The sequence below is a fragment of the Vicugna pacos genome, chromosome 12 (genome assembly GCF_048564905.1).
Source record: "Vicugna pacos chromosome 12, VicPac4, whole genome shotgun sequence".
NCBI classification, from domain to species: Eukaryota; Metazoa; Chordata; class Mammalia; order Artiodactyla; family Camelidae; genus Vicugna; species Vicugna pacos.
This window is the reverse complement of record NC_132998.1, coordinates 53,684,149-53,700,995: the sequence shown is the minus strand read 5'-3', so window position 1 is coordinate 53,700,995 and position 16,847 is coordinate 53,684,149. Positions and strand designations below refer to the sequence as shown.

Genomic DNA, 16,847 nt, shown 5'->3' with positions numbered 1-16,847 from the left:
GGAGGTGGAGAATTAGCCTGCCATTGGCTAACATGGGGTTTTAGAGCTGGAAAGGAACCTGGAAGGTGGTTTAGTCTAACCTCTCATTTTATGGCTGAGGAGATAAGTACAGAGAAGTGTGCTGTCTCGTGTCACAGCTGTAATGGAGAAGCTGGAATCAATGGCTCCTAAAGGTCCTGATATCCAAACAGCATAGAACACAGGTTATTGGATTTTTCTTTTTCTTAGAAAGGGCCATGTTAATGACAACATGCATACACCATATTAATTTTTGGAATAGATCTTATACATTAAATAAACTTTAATTAAAAATTTAGACTTTTCAGTTTGTTTAAATAGATGAACTAAACTAACAGTACTGCCAGAAGTCTCATAAGAAAAACTGGTTTTAAAGAAATAAGAAATTCTTGACTGTTTTCTTGCTATTTCTAGGTTAAGTCAGCAAACAAAGAAAACATGGTATTTTGAAGTATGATTAAACTCCTGATGCTGCAGCAGAGGCTAAGAATATTAATGGCCAGATCTAGGTAAGTTGAAGTTTACTTTTTAAAAACTCATTAAGTCCACAAATTATATTTTTTAAACTAGAGATTTTAAATTTTTTTAATAAAGTCATTTTGCCTTCTGATATGCTGTCACCTCCCAATCCCCAAAAATAAGGCCAAATGGCTTTAATTAAATTAAGACAGTGTTTAGTAATTTAAAATATCTAGCACACCTGTGGCAGTATTGCGCTTCCCAAACAGTAGCTTCCTTTTGTTCTTGAGTGTACCCTCATCACTTTCCCATGTGGCTTTGAGTCAGGAGGCTAGGACGTCTATCTGTTTTTGCTGAGCTGTAAACTTGGCTAAGAGGATGAGATCACATGGTTCCTCATCAAGTGTTTACAGTATTGATGCATGTTATTGGGTCTTACATAACTCAGATGGTCGCCAAGTATTAATCTGATTGTCATAAATGCAGGATAGCTAGTTAGTATCTTGCCTTTCCCCCCGACCTGGGAGTTTGTGCTTCAGAAGTCCGAGGTGTGGGTGAAAACTCCACGTTAAAAAAAAAATCTGCTTCTCTGTTGGAAGATTGACCCCCCGCTGTCCCAGCTGTTTCAGAGTCTCACTCATACTAAGCCTGCCGTTTAACCTCACTAGGCCTCCTGCTGCTTTTTTTGCCTCCATTTTCTCCCATTTCATCAGCCCTCATCTTCCTTTGCTTCTTTCCTGACCAGACCTGATGGTCCATCACTTCATATCACTGTATTTCCAATATCCTTTAGTTTCCTTGTCCTCTTGCCAGGGTCAGTTGAACTGTCTACTCTCTTGCCTGCTGATCCCAGCTAGAAAAATAGCAAGATCTTACTCTCCAGATTCTGCTAGATCTCCGCATACCCTCCTAAATAATCCTGCTACCTCTCCTGGGTAGCTCCTCAGGGGATGGTCCTGCCATCCCCTCAAGTCTCTCATTCTGCAAATTTGCCTTCTGTTTTACAAAAGAAATTTAGGACGATGGAATTTCTCTCTTTCAGCTTCTCTGCCATGCTCGCCCATCCTTATTTTCTGCCTCTCTTCCCGGAGGACAGGGCATTCCTCCTCCTCTGGGTAGACTTCTCCGTCTGGGCCCTGGAACTCTTCTCTCGTTTCCCCTCTGTCTTGATTCATCATGTAGCTGTGTCTTTCCTTTGTCTTTTCCTGTGTTCTTTAGCCTTTACTGATGTACTGATTAGAAACCTGCATAAATCTGTGTCATCTTAAAATAATACATAAGAAACATATTTTCTTTTGAAACCGTGTTCGTCCATACCCTGTCACTCTAGGCTTTCCTTTCTCACTGTGTTCTTGAAAGAACCTCTTCCAGTGTCTGGAAGACCACTTCCTGAGCTTCCATTTGCTCACTGCTGTTTGCCCTCTGCCTCTACCTAACACTCCGCCTTGGACGGAACCCTCCTTCTCGACACTTTCTTTGCTTAGTTTGTCCCATTCTGATTGCTTTTCCTCTCCTTCACTTGCTTTACTCTAGTACGTACACATTTCCAGAATTTCAACTGCAGGCTGCTTTTTATACTGTCTGTGAAGAGGGTCTTCTGTTTTCTAGCTTCAAATGCCACACGTGTCGCAATATTTTACCTCTTCCCTCAAACCCGTACTCATGTACTTAACTCTCTGTTGTGTGTCTCCCTTTGGTGGTTCTCTGCAGTGTCAGTTTAGCATGTCTAAAACTGTGTACTCACCACCAGCACTCCCACCTGAGGACCTGAGAAGGGCTTTCCCATCTCAGGGAGTGGAACCAGCACCCTCCATCTGCCGCACTGGAAACCACCCCTTGCTTCCTGTGTGCCTAGCCAGCCACCCAGTGCTGCTGACTCAGCTTCCAAAGTATTTCTTAAATTTATCATTTACATCTTTACTCCTACTATTGCTGGTTTTCTTTTCCTTTTCTTTCTTTTTTGATATAAACAAGATTTTTATTAGTGAAGTTAAAAACAAAGTAGCAAAAGATAGTACACTCCTGAGAATTGGGAGCAAGCCCATCCTAGAGAAGAAAAATGGCGATTACTGGTTTTCTGGTTTTAAGTCTTTGACATATTTTATTTTTCAGTAGTCTGTAACTGGCTTCCCGTCCTCTGAGCTGAACTCCCACTTAAATTTATTCTGCAGATTGAGTTATCTAAAGTGATGTCCTGACCACTTCCCTTTCCTGCTTAAAATTCCTCAGTGGCTTTCCATCATGTGTAGGATGAAATCTGTCCTCTCTAGTGTGGCATACAAGGCTTTTACGTCACATGTTAGGCTTTTCATTAATTGTTTTTGTCCTGAGCTGAAACATCCAGTGTGGTTAAGGATGCACCATCACTCCTGTACCCCTGACACAATCCGAGGTGCTGCCTTAACAGGCAGCCTGTGAAGGTGCCAAGTGGAGGAATGATTTTTCTACTCCTTTTGAGAAATAGTTTAAAAATATTCATTTGAGGCATTACTTTTTCAGCAAAAGGCACTCTAGTTATCATTTAGCCCTTTGTGTTCACGAGGAGGTCAGTGGTGAGGACGGATATGTAATTGCAAGACGACTTTTTTGTTTGTTTTTTGTTTCTATCAATTATCTGTCTGCTTAACATTAAAAAAAATTCTTCTGACCTCCTTTTCATCCGATAATTTCTTAAACATTAATTTTTAAAAATTAAACACTTAATGGAGCATGTGCTGTGTCAAACAATATGCTGAGTGCCCTTGAAAATTCAGAAGACAGATTTCCTATCTTCACGGAGATCACAGTGGAGTGGGTGGTGAGACTGGTGGACATTACAGTAGCATGTGGTAAATGTCCATTTGCACTGCAGGGACGCTGGAAGCAGGCTCGCATCAGGTTAGTCGGAGCCCCAGATCCCCAGCTTGTTGAGGATGCTTTATGGTTTGGCTCCTGCCTGTGTTACAGCCTTACAGGTACCCTGGTCGTCCTGGGTGCCTGCTTTCTTCTGACCACAGTACCACCTATCATGACCTTTGTCTCTGCACCTACCCTTTTATCTGTCTCAAGTGCCTGTTTCTACTTTTTGCTTAGCGCACTGTTTCTGCTCGCCTTTTAAAATGCCAGCTCAAGTGCTGCTTCCTGCCCTGCCTGACCCAGAAAGGTAGTGGCTCCCTGCTCTGTGCCAATGGAACTCTTCTCATACTCTAATATAAGGTTCATCAAAATGCATTGTCTGTTGGCATCGCTGTCCTTCCCTTAGACTCATGACTCTTCAGAGGAGCATCCTGTGACTTAGTCATCTTTACACCATGATACTTAGCTGGTATATTAGAGCAAAACACCCAATATGAGCCTAATTTAACTTTACTATTTTATTTACCACTTCTTTTGGTTAATACACTAGTATACTTTTTCACCTGCTTCATACTTAGACCTGCAGCATTCTTTATCTTCCTTTAGTGCAGTTCATTCAGCTCACAAGAGGCTTAGAGCACCTACTATGTGCTAGGTATTGTGTCAGGCACGGGGAATGCAAGAATGAAAAAGGTCCATCCCTGCTGGGAAGGAGCTCAGAGTGGAGGGAAGATAGATCATTAAACAGACAGTCTATCACAATTTCTACTAAGTAGACAGAATGAAAAATGCTGTCACACGGGGAAGCCCAGGAGCTTTGGGGGGCACACAAGAAGTATAACTTGACCAGTTGGTTGGAGGCAGAGAGGGCTTGCTGAAGGCACTGTACTCTGAGTTGGATTTGAGAAAGGGGCAGCATGGAGGGGTGTGAGAGGACCAGATGCTTGCGGGAAACTGTTCAGTGTGAATGGATAGGGCCTGAAGCAGAGAGCTTAGACTCGATCTGTAGACAGGAACCAGGTTGGGAAGGACCTTATGTCACACTGATGAGCTTTGCACTTTTTCCTGAAGATGGTGAAGAGCCCCTGAAAAACTTTAAGCAAGTTGTAATCAGAATTCTGTTTTTAATGTTTAGTAATTTCTTGTGCTTCCTTCCCTCCCCCTTTTTCAAATACTGTCACATTCATTCTGATTCTTTCCCATGTTTGCAAGTGAAGTTTTGAGTTTTTCCTTTGTTTGATCACTTGGAGTGTTCTTGAACACTTAATGTCACTATAACCTCTTACCTCTAACCGTTTATGGGAAAGCATTAGATAGACACGCTCTATCAGTTTTGCCAGGATTCTCTGTGTTAAGTTATTGCTTGAATTTTGAGTTATCTTTCTCTCTTAATGAACTGTTCCAAGTTTGGTTTTTTGTCTTATTTACCAATGAACTCTTGTCTGGTGGGATACATAAGGAATTACTACAATGATTAGTACAAATCAAAATACTTGCCAAGCCAGAAGTCTAGCATCCTTTTTGAAATTATTAAATGATGGACACAAGATTCCTGAGAAGCCAGAAAGGTTTAATTCCATGAATGACTTTATTTTAATGGTGTTACATGTGAGACCTTAAATTGGTTTGTCTTTAGGTAATTTTAAAATAGGCAGATCTTTGCAACTTAAATTTGAGGTTTCTGTGAAGTCTCGTTGCCCCTGAGCAAGATTCACCAGCTGGTTGTGTGAAATTGAGCCCTAGCTATTTACCTTCTTGGGCTTAAATTTCCTCATCAAAATAATGCAGGGCTTGTGTTAGATGATTTCTAAAGTCTTTTCCTGTTTTATGAGTTTTGTATCCTACATCTAATAATTTTTTCCAAATTATCTTTTGTGTAGTGCTCACATGGTCTTCTGAAGAAGCCATGGGTAGCTGTTGTAGCTGTCCAGGTAAAGACACTGTCCCGGATACCCATCGGAACAAGTTTAAGGTCAGTAAACCTGCCTCCCTGGGCGCTCTTCTTTTACGTCGCTTGCCATATCTTACTGCTTCCTCGCTTTTATCTTTGGACCCTTTTATTTTCCTTTTTGTCCGTTCTGCCTTTTCTTGTTTTAAGAAATGATGACATTTTCTTACTGACAGTGTGAAATCCTCCTCTCATTTTCCTTTGGTCTTCCTTATCCAATTAGCCACACAGTTCTGGTAATAGTGTCTTTAAAATTCCATTTTTAAGGTGTCTCTTCAGTCCTGTCACCACCTCCCAGTCATTGTTTAATGGCTGGGCAATTTCTTAACTGGACTCTACCTCCAGTCACCTCTGTGATCCACCCTTCAGTTGACATCAAATTAATCTTCCTCTTTCATCATTCTAAAACTTCGGTGGTGTTGTGTTACATAGAGGCTAAATGCTCCATTCCTTACTCATCCACAGCCAGAGTGTCTCTCATACTCTGACCTCAATCTGTTATGAATCATAGCCTCTGGATCACACAGACCTAGGTGTAAGTCACAGCCCTCTTGCTTCATAGCTTTGTGACCATCAGCAGGTTGCCTTATCACTAAGTCTTTGTTCATTTGTATGCAGTGGATAAAATAGTATTACCTGCAGTTTAGGATCGGTAAGAGTATTAAATGACAAAAATATGGGTAGAAGCACCTTGCCCAGTCCCAAGGGTATAGCAAGTTCTCCCTAAGTGTCATCTGTTCTTCATAATCTCTGGCCATTTTCTGCAGCTCAGCAGTACAGAACCTTCCCTTGCATGAACTCAGTGCCAGTCTTGTCCTGGTCTCTCTGGAACGTCCCTTCTTTGTCTCTGCTAAAGCACTGGGCCTTCAGGATGTGACCCCTAACTCCTGACCCACCAGCTGCCCTTCTTAATGTTGTTTCTCCTGTCTAATTCAGTCGTACCCGAGGCCCAGCTCAGGTCCCTCCTCTTAGGTGAAGGCTTCTCCAGAAACCCAAGGCCCCAGTTCCTGCCTTTGTCAGCTAATTGTACACAGTTTTGTGTACTGACTTCGTCTTTGTGTGTCGTGTCTCCTCGATGGGAGTGTGAGTTCTTGCGGATGTAACCGGGTGTCACACTGCTACATCGTCCATGCCCTGCACACACAATCAATGAGTGACCTAAACAGGAGTCAGCAACTGAACCCATTAGAAACAGTACATTTTCCTGACAAACCGGTGAAATACGCGTGTGACTGTCAAGTGGGAGCATCGAGTTAGTGCTAATTAAACGTTCTTTTTAGGTCATTAATGTGGATGATGACGGGAATGAGTTAGGTTCTGGCATAATGGAGCTTACAGACACAGAGCTGATTCTATACACTCGCAAACGGGACTCGGTAAAATGGCACTACCTCTGCTTGCGACGCTACGGCTATGATTCGAATCTCTTCTCTTTTGAGAGTGGTCGAAGATGTCAAACTGGACAAGGTAGGGGGAGCCTTTATTTTTTTTCTCCAAAAAGTTTCAAATTTGAAATATTCTTCTTTCAGTTACTCTCTCTCTATATAACTAATTAATATTTTACTTCCTCCTCATGGGAAAAAATTCTCACATAAGTGGATTATTAAAGAAAGATGCAGTACACTACATATTCATGTATCAAGCATATCCTCTGCAGAGTTTTGGCTCAATATTAACTTTAAGATTTGTAGTAAGTGATTAGTCCCAGTAAATCGCCTGTGTGTCTTTACTGGTAATAACTTGAGGGAAAGAACCTAAACTTTGGAATCAAACAGAACATAGTTTGGGTTTTTTTTTGCCACCTACTGCTTGAAAGTCTTTGGGCAAGTTACATGACCTCTGTCTCTTCAAATTCCTTCTCTATCAGAGGGGAATGGTAATCCCTACCTTAGGAGTTAGTGTAATGATTAAACAAGATAACGATTGTGAACCACCGAGCAGGGGCCTGTCACATGGTAAAGGACCTCCTTCGGAAGGGTGAGTTGGGCTCCCTCTACTGTTAAAATGCGAATCTTGTCTTCTTCATTTTGAGCCATCGCCCATGAGCCAGTGACAGTTACTCTGTGAACTTTTTCTTGGGTTTATGTTTTAAAACAGGGAATATCGTTAATGTATCAGACATTCATTCTAAAGGCCTTTCTTGCTGTTGGTGCACAGAATGCTTCCTTTGCAATTTTGTTCTTTGACAGGTGCTCCTGTGTCTTTTTTAAAGATGTAGTAACCGTTTTTTTCTTCTGGCTTTATATTTGTAGGAATCTTTGCCTTTAAGTGTGCTCGTGCAGAAGAATTATTTAACATGTTGCAAGAGATTATGCAAAATAATAGTATAAATGTGGTGGAAGAGCCAGTTGTTGAAAGGAATAATCATCAGACAGAATTGGAAGTCCCCAGAACACCTCGAACACCGACTAGTAAGTGCCCATTTTCCCTCTTCTGTTATCAACTCTAGATTATGGACATTTAATCTAAAGCACGTTAGAAATTACCATTGGCTAACATAAATAAAATGGCTTTGAGTTTTAACTACTGTTAGCTATGATTATAAACATTTTTAGTATTTAAATATGAAAACATTAAATAGTTCATATTATTTAAAATCTGAGTAGAAAGTTGGAGTAGAATGAATTTGCGATGGGGCCACTGTTTGTGCTGTTTCTGCTGTGTCTTGCCAGAAGCACTTCCCTTAATCCTCTCAGGGCTGACTCTATTCTCATTCATTTTTATTCTCTCTGCCCTGCCCTTTTATCCTGCTTTTCTTCTTGAACCACTAAACAAAAACCCAGCTCCGGGGTTTGCTGCTCAGAACTTACCCAATGGGTATCCCCGATATCCCTCATTCGGAGATGCTTCATCCCATCCTTCAAGCAGACATCCTTCTGTGGGAAGTGCACGCCTGCCTTCAGTGGGTGAAGAATCTACACATCCTTTGCTCGTGGCTGAGGAACAGGTAAGCGTGTGCTGCTGAGTATTGCGCGGGGTGCAAATGTTTGCTGTGCTAATACTCAAAAGTTTTAGTCAGTTTGAATTTTAGCTGTCACTGTTTGTATGTGACTTTTGTAGTGAAGAATCAGAGGAAATAACATATATTTGCTGACATGCCCAACCCTGTTATAGGTATTGAGGGAAACTTAGCGTATAGTCAGTTTGTGGGTTCACAGGTGAGGGGCATCTGTAGATAAAGAAAGGCATAACTAATGGCTAATTCTGTTACAGTAGCCTCCAGTGGGTGCTTTTCATAGCACAGTTTTTACAATTAGTAGACCACTAGCAGGAAGGCAGGTTCTGTTGTCAATGTTTCATTTAACAGAGCTATTTAAAATTCCTGACTGTTCTATTTTCAGAAATGAAGTATCTGACTGAAGGTTGTCCATGTATTACTTAGTTATCTTTTGTATGGTTGTTTAATCAGTAAGAAATTTTTACTGTTTTAAAGTCCATTTCTCTGTGTTCTTTACTTGGTAAATGAGTTTTTATATTATTTGCTGTGGTTTCATATCTTTCAGTGTTGAATTTTGAGTTTTTCAGATTTTATGAATAGACTTCTAAACATTTTTAAATTGTACCCCCAGAATACCATTGAGTAGTAACTAGTACTTAGTAAAAAAGTAAGTAGCGATAATTTCCTAGTAGGTGGCCTTCATTTTATATCTGTGCATTTTACACAACTGTTATTAAACCTAATAGGGTTTGTCTCTTTCTGTAGTCAGATCATCTATACATAATAATAAATTTGTCTCTTTTTAATACTTGTTATTTCTTGTTTCTAAATCATGTTTCAATGCATTGATGAGAATTTCTAGAACAGCATCAAAGTGACAATCCCTATTTGTTCCTGACTTTTTACAGGATGCTTATCATGTTTCACCATCAAGTGTATTTTAAAGTAGATATTCTTTTGTCAAACTAGGAAGACATTTTTACATTCCTCCCCTCCCCCAACCTTTTTATTAGTTTAAAAAAAATGTATGAACAACAAATTTCTACTGTGCAGCACAGGGAGCTGTATTCATTATCTTGTAGTAACTTATGGTGAAAAAGAATATGAAAACGAATATATGTACGTTCCTAAATGACTAAAGTATTGTGCTGTATACAACATTGTAAACTGACTATACTTCAGTTAACCCCCCCCAAAAGAAAAAAACAGGTACAAAGCTTTCAAAGTAAGAATATATTTGGAGAGAAAATTATAGAATGAATTGATGTAGTCAGGCAAATTTTTTTCTGTGTTTTTGTTTGTTTGTTTGTTTTTTAAGCAAGTTATTGATTCCCTTTTCCTGTTTTGTTTTAGGTACACACCTACGTCAACACTACAGGTGTGCAAGAAGAGCGGAAAAACCGCACAAGCGTGCACGTCCCGTTGGAGGCGAGGATTTCCAACGCTGAAAGCAACACGCCGAAAGAAGAACCAAGTAGTATTGAGGACAGGGACCCTCAGATTCTTCTTGAACCCGAAGGAGTCAAATTTGTCTTAGGACCAACCCCTGTTCAAAAGCAATTAATGGAAAAAGAGAAACTGGAACAACTTGGAAGAGATCAAGTCAGTGGAAGTGGGGCCAATAACACAGAGTGGGACACTGGGTATGACAGTGATGAACGAAGAGACGCGCCCTCCGTTAACAAATTGGTGTATGAAAATCTAAATGGGCTGTCTGTCCCCAGTGCCTCGGGGCTTAGGAGAGGTCGCCTACCATCCACCAGTACCTCAGAGACCCAGAACATCAACAACTCAGCTCAGAGAAGAACTGCATTATTAAACTACGAAAATTTACCATCTTTGCCTCCTGTTTGGGAAGCCCGCAAGCTCAGTAGGGATGAAGATGACAATTTAGGACCAAAGACCCCATCTCTAAATGGCTACCATAATAATCTAGACCCAATGCATAACTATGTAAATACAGAGAATGTAACAGTGCCGGCAAGCGCTCACAAAATAGACTATTCGAGGCGTCGGGACTGTACACCGACGGTCTTTAACTTTGATATCAGGCGCCCAAGTTTAGAACACAGGCAGCTCAATTACATACAGGTCGACTTGGAAGGTGGCAGTGACTCTGACAACCCTCAGACTCCAAAAACGCCCACCACGCCGCTTCCTCAGACCCCGACCAGGCGCACAGAGCTGTATGCGGTGATAGACATCGAGCGGACTGCTGCCATGTCCAGCCTGCAGAAGGCGCTGCCTCGGGATGACGGTACATCCAGGAAAACGAGACACAATAGTACTGACCTGCCCATGTGAGCCCGGGAAGCATTCATTACATTGTTTGCACCTTTGTGAAGTTTTCAAAAAAAAAAAAAAATGAAGATGCAAGTGCTTCATTTTAGTTTCTAAACACTAACTCCTTTTATAGACTGATAAACAATTTTTTTCTGAATATTTCATGTGCTTCTTTAACTAAAGGGAATTAATGTAGAGCAGGTACTCATCAAAGAACACTAATTTCATTACCTACTGCTCATGACTGTACAGCAGCGTTCCCATTCTCACAGTGCCTATTTAAAATGAGAGTTGGAGTGAGTGACATGCTGGTCGATTTGTATCAAGATTTGGGACTCATGCATGTCGTTCATGTCTAAGTCATGGTTGGCATTTAAAACATTTTATAAAGCCTCTTGATAATGTGCATTGCTAACGGATAACTCTAGGCTTTGAAAGTAATATTTGTAGATTCACTATTCATGGTATGTGGCCTCCAGCATGTAACATGAGGAATCCTTTCTTTCATTAACTGTAGGCTTTTTGACTTGAGCCAAAACGTATGTAAAGGAAATAGAAGTACCACACCTCCTTATACCAGTCAGTTCCTTTGCCTTCGGCGTTTCTAGAATGAGTCCCGTGTTCGTGAATATGGTTTGCCATGGGTGTCTTGAAAGGCAAGAAGGAGACAAGATTTTGTTTTCTCATCTCATGATGTCATTTGAAGGGCATGCCCATATATCTTAATCAGAATTGCAGTAGGCTCAAGATTCAGTCTCAGGTCACTTTACCCAAAAACATTTGAAAATCTGAACCATGATCTCTTGAAAGTTTCTCTCCTGTAGATTATTAACAATAAATAACATTGTTCTCTGGAGGCATTTGTGCCATTAGGTTGCCATGTACCTTCAGTTTTTTTCCTTTGGTGTTTGGGATGTCTAATTTTGTTGCTTCATGTCTTTTTCAATTTAAAATGTTTGAGTTTGTATATAGTTTTGAAATTGGGTTATGTGTTCATTGTTGTTTAGTTTGCATTTTTGTCAAATTGTGGTTTTGAAGGTTCATTTGGAACTTACTGTTATTCTATAACAGGGTTACCCTTGTCCAGTATTTATTTATATGCTGTTTACTTTGCTAGTTGATAAGAGCATTCTCTCAGTTTTCAGTTTCACTTGTGTCCATAGGTGATCTCTCTAGCAGCTAAGAAAAAAAAAAAAAAAGAAAGCTACTTTTAACGCGCAAAGTTCCCTAAAGGTACTGTGTTTTCCCTGTGGGCACTCCCCCAGCACTTTAGCAGTGATTCCCTCAGTCACGTGGCTGCAGCTGTACTTGGCCCACCGTAGCGCTCCTCAGCTCCGCTGTCCTTCCACTTGTAGCTGAATCTTTCGATTAGCCCTCGATTTCAGTATAATGTTAAGATTGTTGCCAGCATAGCAGGTACAGTGGAAGTCTTGTAGCAATGAGATTGTGTCATAATTTAGGATTGAAAATGAAGTTTATATGAACTGATGAGAATCTGTATGTCTGTCTCTTGGAAAATCAAGAATTTTCCAGTTTCCCAAGCCCTAGAGGAGACAAGAGAAGGTAGAGTAGAAAGAAGATTAAATAACCTTGCAAAATATTTCCTTGTTTCCTCTAAATATGGGGAAGTTTGAGATTATGATCTGGATCTACCAGATGTAACGAAGGTTAATTTAGCATGAAAAAGTTTCAGTCATATGGCATTTAGTCTGTTCCATAAATGACCTAATTATAGGACAGTGAATGGATTAGCAAAATATAGGGAGGGACCATTGTAAAGAAAATACACTATTAAAGGGTGTCTTTATATTTTCAGTGCCATTGGTTTATGTGCATAGCAGAATTTTCTTCTTTTTTTCTGTGAATTTGGTGCTTACTAAAGTGTTCACTGTTCTCTGAAAAGAGAGCAGTGGTATAAGGTGTGCAGTTTCCATTTTTAATGTTATTGTTCCACTTTTGCTTTCTTCTGAGTAGATTGCTAATCGTGCCAAATTTGTGTGATGATTTTTGTAACATGGAATAAGAATTATGATGGAACCAGTGCACATGGTTTTCTCTGAAACAAGCAGTCAAGACAGAACGTTAACCTCCAAATGAAAGGGCTGACCTATTTATTCAGTTTGGAGGTTGGATACTTTATTTTCTTTCTTTTCCTCATCCTTTTCATTTTTCCTTCCAGATTCTAATTAATTTTTGTATTTTTAAAGCAACTCCAATATAACCATTGCAGTTTATGCTTTAAATACTGTGTGCTTTAAAAATGAAAATGGGACCAATTTGTCTGCTAAGAATTTGATTTTAGGTACTATGAGTGTTAGAAAGATGTATACAACTGGTGTTAATTTCTAGATGTCTCTGGAAATCACCCATGTTCCTATTTAATAAAAAGTGATGTAGAACACTATTTGTCCTTTGCGGTAGTCCAGTAATGGGCAGTAAGCTCTGTCCTGGAAGAATGTACCTATTAGTAGGTGCATTTTAGAATGAGATATTTTATTGGGATGTAATTGTGGCCATATGTTTCAGATTTTCTGAGACAGACTTAACTTTAGATATTCTGTTCTGTTGATAGACCATGTGATCCCACTTTTCGGTTTGGGAAATACAATCGTCATTCATATGTTTTCCCCTAACAGAATCTCTTTTCTCTACGTAGCTCATAACAGCTTTTATCCCAGACCAGGGTTGGAAACTGACATGGGTACCACCTGTACTTTCTCTTAGTGTGTTTCATTTCCCAGTTTTATCTTCCTTTAAAAATGAAAACATGGTGCCTTCCCTCCCTCCAGGAAGATTGGCAAATAGTTCCTTTTATTTACTGCTGCTGTGGAGTGATGAGATATGCACTTTACTCTTGAAGACTCAGCAAAAAGCTTTTCACTTCTCAGTATATCCAGAATAGATCACATTCGGGACTTAAGAAAATTTGCCAAGCAATCTTTGTTTTTTATAGATATTAATGTTGACCCCACAGTTCAATGTTATATGTCAAGCTAGTGTTTGTTTCCTCCCCTCCCCCAAAATAGATCTGTGGCACAGCATATAAAAATGTACCTCAATAATGTTCTATTAAAAATGGGACAGGGGCCTTATGTTTTCATAATTTCCTAATAATGTGCCACCGTATTTTTGCCTCAAGGTAAAGGTTTTAACAAGCTAAAAAGTACTTCCCACTTCCCCTTGTGCTATTCCTAACCTGTAATGCCCAAGTGTTTTGTGCAATGTGTAGTGTGTGTGTGGATATATATATATATATGTATGTTCTGTATATACATATATATATATATATATCCTTGAAATAGACATACCATCAGAGACAACATTCAGAAGTAACTGATGTATTGGCATCTCTTTCATATGTGAGGTATATGGTACTACTTACCTGTTCCTTGATGTTTGCCAAATTTGAATAAAGGCATTGGTACGAAATCACAGAATGTATAGGAAATGTTCTTGGCTTGAAAAATTAACAAATATTTTATGACATACCACAGGAGACTCTGCCCAAAGCAGCACCCTATCCATTTGTCTTTCCTCTTCTTTAAATCCCTCTTCCCCATCCCTCCTTCCTCTCTCTTGGTTGTTGTTGTTTTTTGGGTTTTTTTTTTTGGTATAACAATTCTTTTGTAGCATCATTACAATTACAATTCTATGACAATTGGACAATAATAGCATGGAAACAGACTGGTATTAATAGTACAGTAGTCACCGGTGTGCCACATTTGCATTAGTAAATGCAAAATACACATTTTATAAAGGACAAATTTTGTGTTATGTTTTTATTTTCATTACCTTGTATAATACTGTAAGATTATTGTATGTCCTAATTTGCATTATAAATGTTTTTTTCCTACGTAAAGGCATAAATATAGCAACTTTGTATAAAGGTAGCTTACTAGATTTTTAATTTTTTCTTTTATAAAAAATTGTCTAACAGTGGGACTACCATTGCCAAATTGTATATGAAATATGAATTTTACCCCAGATGGTTAATTTCTTTTATAAACATTCCATATTTCTCTAATAAAAGACAAGTGATACTGTACTATGCATACAATTGTATTTTAATGCTGTTTCATATCAGCATTTTAAATTTTGGTTTGCATTTTTAATATTGGCAAAATCTACCACTGTTGATTAAATCTTGTTGTATATGTAACAACATCTTTTGCCCCCTACCCCCCACCACCACCCTTGTTCTCTTTCTCCCTGTCAGTGCCAACTTCATACATTTTGTAGCATGGCAATAAAATATAACTTTTACACTGAGGCCAAGTGTGGCTTTTTGGAGGATGTGGAAATGGGAGGATCACCCTCTAGTTGTTCTTTGCATTTGACTTTTTGCCATATAAACCATGTTCCCAGGCATGAGGAAGTTATTGCGTATATGATGTGAACATGCTTTTAAGGACAAGTGTGAATGTGCTTTGAAGCTTAATTTTCGTCCTAACAAATAAGAACTAATTTTTTTTTTATCTTTGGAAAAGTCAGAGTTGTTGAAGTACAATCAAACCTTTATTAACTGGAGTACTTAAAGAATAAGCTAATAATTGAATTCAGTTCAACAAGGGCTCAGCAACACATTTTTTTAAATCCTTATTTATTGTTAGAGTATCACTATCCTGTCCTAGAAATTATATGTAAAATATAGTTTAATCTTAGATGATTTAGGATCTTGCAATGCCTTACTTTTGTCATTCTGGCATAAATTCCCACAATGAAGTCTTCAAGTTGATACTGGAAGCCAAGCTGACTATACACTAACCTTAAGCGTTCATGGAAAACTACTCTGTTGAATAAAATCTGATCGGAGTTCTTATGGTTACTTTCCCATTATTGCCGAAAGTAGATTGCAATAAAACCTCAATAAAAGTTTGGTTGAATACCTATTTAAAGTTTTACTGTATTTATATTTCACACATTTCTTGAAACTATATGATAAGAGGTTTTCTTAGTCTCGTATCACTGCCTCCATTTTCCAAGTGAACATATAATGGGTCAAGGATCATGTTTCAAAGTGAAATGAAATTTTAAGTATCTGACAGACTCACAGTTTTTAATCTTCATGGACATTCTAACTCGTAGTTCTCAGCTCTGTGACTCCAAACCTGTTTTTAGTCACTAAGTGTCACAGCAAAGCCAATTGGGGTACAGCTCAAGACGGAGATCACTTCAATAATGAAGGGGGTAGACAGGGCCACAGATGACTGGGTGCTTACCATGTGCCACACACCATGGAAAACATACATCAGTTAAGAGGTGACAGAGATCACATCTTGGAAAACTTAGGTATTTGTTCTCAGAAATTAAACACTTCTTTGGATTAATTCTGAATTTTTCCTTTGAGTTCCTCGAAGACAGTAGCTATTCACATGTTCTTATTTAATGAATGAGCACGAACTAGGCCCTCTGCTAGTAATAAAGATAGCAGTCCTTGTCCTCAAAAGAATTTGTAGTTTAGAACAACCCTTCTAATGGTGGCAGTCCCCTTCCTCCCCGCAGAGAACTAAGCCTTAGGACAAATTATATATAATGTCACCTTCTCTCTGGTATCTCTAGAATGGTGGTAGCAATATACCTTAGGAGAACTGAAAAAATTGTCACTCCAGTTCCCAATATGTGGTGTGATAAAGGCACATACAAAGAAAGGGCATTTAGTTGGGTGGGGGTTATAGCTCAATGGTAGTAGCGCCTGATCCCCAGCGCCTCCGTTAAGGGGGAAAAAAAAGAAGAAAGGGCATCTAACTCAGCCTAAGGATGGACATTTTCGAGAAAAGCTGGAGGTGTCTTTAATCCCTGAGGTGTTTAATGAGAGCTTTCATCACAGATTAGAGCAGGAGGGGAGAGGATGTCTTCAGGAGAATACCATGCGCAAAGGCACAGAGGGGCAGAAAGTTCAGTGACAGCAAAGTTCCATGTGACCAGCATACGAGGTGGGGGTGGGGAGATAGAGAAGAAGGGAGACGTGAGAGAAGTGAGAGGTGTAGAACGTGAAGGAGTTTCTGTTTCAGTCTAAATGAGGTGAGAATCTGAAGGGTTTTAAACGTTGGAGAAATAAGTTTATTAAGATGACTGACATCAACATGGAGGATATGGCAGAGGAAGTGACATTTTAACAAAGCAGGGAGACTGAAATGGAAGTGAAACTGGATAAATGCCTATTTGAAAGCATTGTTCAAGGACTGTGAGGTTATCTGTTGCTATGCAACAAGCCACCCTAAAACCTGGTTTAACACAAGTCATTTTTTATTATATCTCACATTGCTATAGATCAGGGTGGGCAGGCCAGTGGAACCCACCCCAAATCGCAAAGCTGGTAAATGAGAGAGTTGAAATCCAAACCCATGCAGTCTTGTTCCTGAAGGT

The 16,847-nt window shown here is 39.4% G+C and overlaps 1 protein-coding gene across 8 annotated transcripts in view; it reads left to right on the top strand.

Annotated features, from left to right (window-relative positions):
* FRS2 (fibroblast growth factor receptor substrate 2) overlaps window positions 1-14,751 on the top strand; it is an 87,233-nt gene extending 72,482 nt beyond the window's left edge. For all 8 annotated transcript variants that reach the window (XM_072973409.1, XM_072973415.1, XM_072973411.1 and 5 more), the window contains 6 exons: window positions 433-527; window positions 5,193-5,284; window positions 6,541-6,727; window positions 7,513-7,671; window positions 8,044-8,207; window positions 9,552-14,751. In XM_072973409.1, coding sequence (XP_072829510.1) covers window positions 5,219-5,284; window positions 6,541-6,727; window positions 7,513-7,671; window positions 8,044-8,207; window positions 9,552-10,502 — 1,527 coding nt within the window. In that variant the 5' untranslated portion in view covers window positions 433-527; window positions 5,193-5,218 and the 3' untranslated portion in view covers window positions 10,503-14,751. The remainder of the gene's footprint in view (window positions 1-432; window positions 528-5,192; window positions 5,285-6,540; window positions 6,728-7,512; window positions 7,672-8,043; window positions 8,208-9,551) is intronic.
* Window positions 14,752-16,847: the final 2,096 nt, after the last annotated feature.